Source organism: Nothobranchius furzeri, chromosome 7 (assembly GCF_043380555.1).
Source record: "Nothobranchius furzeri strain GRZ-AD chromosome 7, NfurGRZ-RIMD1, whole genome shotgun sequence".
NCBI classification, from domain to species: Eukaryota; Metazoa; Chordata; class Actinopteri; order Cyprinodontiformes; family Nothobranchiidae; genus Nothobranchius; species Nothobranchius furzeri.
Genome location: NC_091747.1, coordinates 51,564,791 through 51,571,501, shown reverse-complemented (window position 1 = coordinate 51,571,501; position 6,711 = coordinate 51,564,791). Strand labels below are relative to the sequence as shown.

At 40.2% G+C, this 6,711-nt stretch overlaps 1 protein-coding gene across 3 annotated transcripts in view; it reads left to right on the top strand.

The window, feature by feature from the left end:
- Nucleotides 1-4,892: 4,892 nt before the first annotated feature.
- The window catches only part of pde7a (phosphodiesterase 7A), a 37,812-nt gene continuing 35,993 nt past the window's right edge, over nucleotides 4,893-6,711 (top strand). For all 3 annotated transcript variants that reach the window (XM_054751168.2, XM_054751167.2, XM_054751166.2), the window contains exon 1: nucleotides 4,893-6,199. In XM_054751168.2, the coding sequence (XP_054607143.1) occupies nucleotides 6,062-6,199 (138 nt within the window). In that variant the 5' untranslated portion in view covers nucleotides 4,893-6,061. The remainder of the gene's footprint in view (nucleotides 6,200-6,711) is intronic.

Here is a 6,711-nt window from a genome sequence, read left to right as displayed (position 1 = left end):
TTGTAACTATGCATTATGTCCATAAGAGGGCACTGCATACACGCAGCAAAAATGTTTTTAGTTAATTTATTGTTAATTTCTGCAGTGTAAAAGAAGTACAGAAGATTTGCAACTAAGGGACATATAGAAAACCATGCATATGTGTCTATTTTTAATCTAATTATCTGTAAATAATGCTGCATATATTCAGGGGCACCTCCAGAATATGTTGATGGGTGGCCAGACGAGGCCAAAGAAATTTTTGGGGTGGCACACCAAATTGGCCCTTGTGGTAACTCTGGGAGAGTTTAGCCTGTGGTGATGTACTGCATTGCTCCTCTATTTGTTTTTATTTAAAAAAAAATGTTAAAACAGCACGTATCCAAAAAATTTAACCACAATTTTACAAACATAAACATTTCAGAAAAATACATTTCAGTTATTTAAAATTTTATTTGAAAATCAATTTTTTTTAGTTTAATTCATGAATTAAACTAAAAAATACATTTTCAAATAAATGTTTACCTCTTGCTGTGTTCACGAAAAACCATGGAGATAAAAACTTTTTTAAAGTGTGAGCAGCAGAAACATATGTATTTTTTAAATTCTGATTATTTTTTTACTCATTAATTGTATTATATTAATTTTGTTTTTAAATTATGCTTGAATAAATAAGATCAATTTATGGTTTGAGTGAACATTAATATGATTTATTAACACTGGCTTTTGCTGGTGGGGGGGGGGGGGGGGGGGGCAGCAATTTTCTAGGGGGCGCCATTGCATAAATTGAGTGTGAATGCAGTTGCATCTTTTAAATCAACTGTTCCATCTTTACCGTCCTCAGAATCTCAGAGGCATGTAGCAGAGGGCAATATTTTCAGTTCTAGCCCCTCACAAATTGATGCATTAGTTCATCATGTTAATTCCTCTTTACGTGTGGCATTAGATGATGTTGCCCCTTTAAAAAAGAAGGTAATTAGGGACAGGAAGTTGTCTCCCTGGTTTAATTCTCATTTACGAGCCTTAAAACAAAACTCTAGGAAATTGGAGAGAACATGGCACTCTACGCACCATGAGGAGGCCTACCTATCCTGGAAAAATAGTCTTGTGCTTTATAAAAATAAGCTTCGACAAACTAGAACTGCTTATTTCTCAGCACTAATTGAGGAGAATAAGCATAATCCTAAATTTATTTTCAGTACAGTTGTTAAACTTACACAGAATCATAGCTCTGAGCCATCTATTCCCTTAGCCCTCAGCAGCAATGACTTCATGGGATTTTTTAAAAGTAAAATTAATTCTATTAGAAACAAAATCTTTAGCATCCTCCCTAATGCGATTTCTTCTTCCTCAGTAAGTGAGGCAGCATCAGAGGTGACTGTAGAACATCATCTGTGCTTGAACCGTTTTGATCCAGTTGAGCTTTCAGATTTATCAAAAATATTAGCTTCATCTAAACCTTCAACTTGCATTTTGGATCCAATCCCAACCAAATTATTTAAAGAAGCATTTCCTTTGGTTACTGCCCCCATTCTAGATATAATCAATCTATCCTTAGTAAATGGATATGTACCACAAGATTTTAAGGTTGCTGTAATCAAACCTTCACTTAAGAAGCCTCCTCTGGATCCAGATGACCCAATGAATTAAAGACCAATATCTAACCTTCCATTTTTATCCAAAGTCCTGGAGAAAATAGTGGCCATCCAAGTATGTGAGCATTTAAACACTAATGCTCTGTTTGAGGAATTTCAGTCTGGTTTTAGAGAGTATCACAGCACTGAAAATGTGTTAGTGAGAGTTACAAATGATATTCTCATGGCCTCAGATAAGAATCTTGTGTCTGTTCTAGTCTTGTTAGATCTCAGTGCTGCCTTTGACACAGTTGATCACAATGTTCTTTTAGAAAGACTTGAACATGTTGTAGGGATCAAAGAAGCAGCGTTAGGCTGGTTTAAATCCTACTTCTCTGACAGGTTTCATTTTGTAAATGTACATGACAAATCATCTTCATACTCCAGGGTTACTTGCGGAGTACCACAGGGTTCAGTGCTTGGACCAATTCTTTTTACTGTATATATGCTCCCAATTGGTAAAATCATTAGACAGCATGGGATAAACTTCCACTGTTATGCTGACGATACTCAGTTATATTTATCCATTAACCCTGATGAACCTAAGCGGTTGGGTAGATTACAGACTTGTCTTGAGGACATAAAAACTGGATGACTCTAAACTTTTTGCTTTTAAATCAAGACAAGACGGAAGTTCTCATCTTTGGACCAGAAATCCAGAAAAGGAAATTGCTTATAGCCAATCGCCTGACCTGAATGGCATTACATTAATCTCCGAGAACAAAGTAAGGAACCTTGGTGTTATCTTTGACCAGGACATGTCATTCAAATCCCAGGTTAAACAGGTTTGTAGGATTTCCTTTTTCCACCTTTGGAATATTGCTAAGATTAGAAGCATCCTTTCCAGGAGTGATGCTGAAAAACTAGTTCATGCATTTATTACATTAAGACTGGATTACTGTAATTCATTACTCTCAGGAAGCCCACAGAATGTAGTTAAAAGTCTTCAGCTTGTCCAAAATGCTGCAGCTAGAGTTCTGATGAGAATTAAAAAGAGAGATCATATCTCTCCTGTCTTAGCTTCCCTACATTAGCTACCTGTTAAATTCAGAATAGATTTTAAGATCCTTCTTCTCACATATAAAGCTCTTAATAATCAAGCTCCATCATACATCAGTGATCTGATTGTTCCATATGTTCCTAACCGAGCACTTCGCTCTCAGACTGCAGGTTTACTGGTGGTTCCCAGAATATCTCAAATTAGGATGGGAGGCAGATCTTTTAGTTATCAGGCTCCTCTCCTGTGGAACCAGCTCCCAGCCTTAGTCCATGAGGCAGACACTTTGTCTACTTTTAAGAATAGGCTTAAAACATTTTTATTTGATAGGGCCTATGGTTAAAATCTGATGTTAGCCTAAATCTGGACAAGTGGGGGAGTACAGGGAGGTGGAGTGTACAGTCGGTAAAGACGGCTCTCCCTTGCCCTGACTCCAACATCCCTCCATTTAAATAGGATAGATTATCCTGAGTTATCTCTGTAGTTATGCTGCTATAGGCTTAGACAGCTGGAGGACACACTGTCCACTTTTCACACACTACTGCTTTCTTCTACAGTATGCTCTTTAACTGTACTATTTTCTGCAATTTCAGCTGTTAACTGTATTTTCTCTGTAAGTGTTTTTCTCTCCAGAAGAAGCTACAATGATGTTCTGCTGAGCTGTGGTGGCCTCATGGAGGGGGCCATCGTCCAGCACACTGCTGCTAACCACTAAAACATTATCCCTCTCCTGATAATAACTTTTTGCTTTCCTTGAGGTTGGATGTGCTAATGCTAGTTTATCCATTTAATTATAGATCCACTAGGATAAATACAATAAAGTTTATCTTTCACCAAATAGAATATTTACTAAGACATCAAAATATAACTATAGACACATTACTTGTCTTTGTGTGTGTGCGTGCGTGCGTGCGTGCGTGCGTGCGTGTGTGTGTGTGTGTGTGTGTGTGTGTGTGTGTGTGTGTGTGTGTGTGTGTGCCTGCTCTGTCTTCTCGATCCCCAGTGAGTCGTGGAGGATGGCTGCTTATACTGAGCCAGGATTCTCTGGAGGTTTCTTCCTGTTAAAATGGAGTTTTTGTCTCCACTGTCGCTTTATGCTTGCTTAGTATGAGGATTGCTGTAAAGTCACTGACACTAGTCAGTGACTTGATGCAATTTGCTGGGTTCCTTATATAGGAAACATTATTTCTGATTGGCTTAAGGAAACATTATTTCTGATTGGCTTAATGAACTGACCTGAATTGGAATGTTTATTATGTGAAGTGCCTTGAGACGACTCTTGTCGTGATTTGGCGCTATATAAATAAACTTGAATTGAATTAGTTTTAATGCTTGAACCTGATTCTTTATTACCACATGTACAGCGCATCTTTTTAGGGCTCCTGAGATGGGTACTGGAGCGTGTACCTGCTTCACATGTGTGCTTCAGTGCACATTGCTGTTTGTTTAGGTGTGCAGGGTGACAAGAAAGGCAGTGGCAGAAGTTAATTAATAGAAATACTTCCCGAGTCATTTTCCCAAATGAGCACTTAAAGCAGTGGGAGTATAATAAACGCTGCTGTGTGCAAACAAGGGATGAAAGCAAGCAGTTGAGGAAACAACAGGTTTGTAGGCTCAGCATTGAGAAATATCTCTGTTGTGTTTGCAGAAGATGCATCGAATATTTTATTTAAAAATCAAGAATTTTAAGAAATTGAGCTGAAACTCAGAAACTTACTTAGGGTTTGCTCTGCAAAAGTGGGAGTTATTTGTCTTACTGATCATCCTACATCTCCATGTTAAGGCTCAAAAAGCATGAATAATTTTCACATTCTCAAAAGTATCTTGGTCATTTAAAGATGTTTGTGTGTTGCCCTAAAAAGATCCAAGGCCTCGTTTTGGGGGGTGGGGAAATGGTGGCAGAGAACCATATCCAGGATCACGAATATAAGGAGGGAGGGGATTGTACTTGCAGTGGAAGTGGCTCTGTTGCCATGGTATTGTCCCCTCGCACATGAGCGTACCATAAAAAACCTCCCGTGAAAATTGTCTCATTCTGGATGACAAGTTGATGAGAATAGTTATCTTCTTACATAGTCCAAAAAGATTATCTTTAAAAAGCCAAAACAAAGCATTATTTTTTTCTCATTCAGAGACAGGTGTGACAGTAAAATGTGCATGCATTTGAATGACGCGTGCACGTGGAGAATATTCCCATAGCTCAATAGAAAAATGCATTTTGCAGAGCTTTCTCCCGATGTGTCTCAGCTCCCAAGTAGTATGAGTCATGAGAGAAAGGTAATCACAGGCAATGATGTGGACCGCTGCAGGGCAAGCCCCGTTGTGGAGGAATACCCTTGAGAAAGTCCACGCTGTCTGCAAATGACTGCTTATATTGGTCTAGGGATCGCCCTGGCTTTCCGGCTACTCACGCGCGTCGTTTCATATCAGTTTGAGCATATTGTCAAATAAGCGTTCAGCTTACAAATACTGCCTCGACATCATTGGCTAATTTCATACAAAGGGCGTTCCTTATTTTGTTGCTCGCGCTCCAACAGCACCATCTCTGGCAGGTGGTGTGCGCTTTGAAAACATACAGTAGCCTGGTTAGGACGATAGACAGGTAGTTATAGCGCGTAGACACACTCTAGGTTGTTAATTTTTCCTCCGTAGGTCAGTATTTTTGTTTTTCGTGCCATTGCGTTTGATTAAAACGCGCCGGAGCCGCGGCGAATGAGACGAACGTTGGGGTTCCCCTCTCCCTCTCTCTTTGTGAGCCACTTGGTGTTTCGCCGCTTCTTCATCATGCATCTTCAGAGAAAAGACGGAAAAGCCCTACATGTTGATTATATTTCACCACCGGTTGAGTTGTGAACGAGGAAAAATCTCCCCGACCACGACCCCACATCCTCCCGGAGCTGCCTCACTTCACGCGCCGGGATTGTTCCGTTGCAGCACAGAAAAAAGGAGGAAAAATGATATGTTGACGGTATTTTTTGGACGCGGTCGTGCCTTTTGTTTTCGCATCGGGATACGTGATGAATGCGGATTTGTGAACGCCACGAAACCCGTGCGAGCGGACGTTTTTTCTCTGCTTTGAAAATGAGGAAGCTATTTCACAGAGACCCAGAAAATGGCAAGAAGAAGGTCTCGTCGTCCGTGGGCCCGGATTTGAGCAAAATGAGAAAGAAAGGGGCAAATACAACAGCGGCATGAATTGTTTTCTGCAGAATGACACCGAGAGGAGGTAAAACTGTGGAGGCAGATGACACGCAGCATCGATGAAGGCTATCTGGACAAGTTTGACTCGCTCATAATGAACAGAATCAGATCGTTTTCACCATATTGAAAGCTATTTTTTCGACTTTTTCTTTTGGGGAGATTTTTTCCCCAATTCACCTGTTTTTTCATTGCATACTTTCATCTTATTTTGTAAATAGATTTTTGATCCGGATCCAGCCCTGATTATTCAATGGAAGTATGTTATCAGCTGCCGGTTTTGCCTCTTGACAGGCCGGTTCCCAAGCATGTTCTCAGCCGGAGGGGAGCCATTAGTTTCAGCTCCAGCTCATCTCTGTTCGGGGCTCCTGATCCAAGACAGCTGTCACAGGTAAAATAAGCAACAGAGCATTAAAATTCAGTTCATAATATAGTTGTTATATTTGGTTTGCATTGGGGGGATCGGTATCCCGCTGGTTTATTATAAGCAACTTTCCAATAAATACATGAATAATCCACAGGAATCTTGCAGGTGGTTGCTTGGGATTTAGGCTCTTGCACACACACACACACACACACACACACACACACACACACACACACACACACACACACACACACACACACACACACACACACACACACACACAGCATCCAGTTACCCAGAAGCACTCAACAAATTCTTATCTTTTGGACTTAAAACACACAAGCCGGCTTCCAACTTAGTGTTTGAGTGTGTTGACCTCAGATAAAGGTCCTCATAAACCACACCAACACTGATGCTGAAGTACACAAGTTTCCTCCTTCGGTTTATCTGCGTGAACACTGTTATTTATGTTGTCATTTATTCACACAGTAGCATGAATTATTAAACTATACTTGTACTTCCTCTCTGCCTTCCTG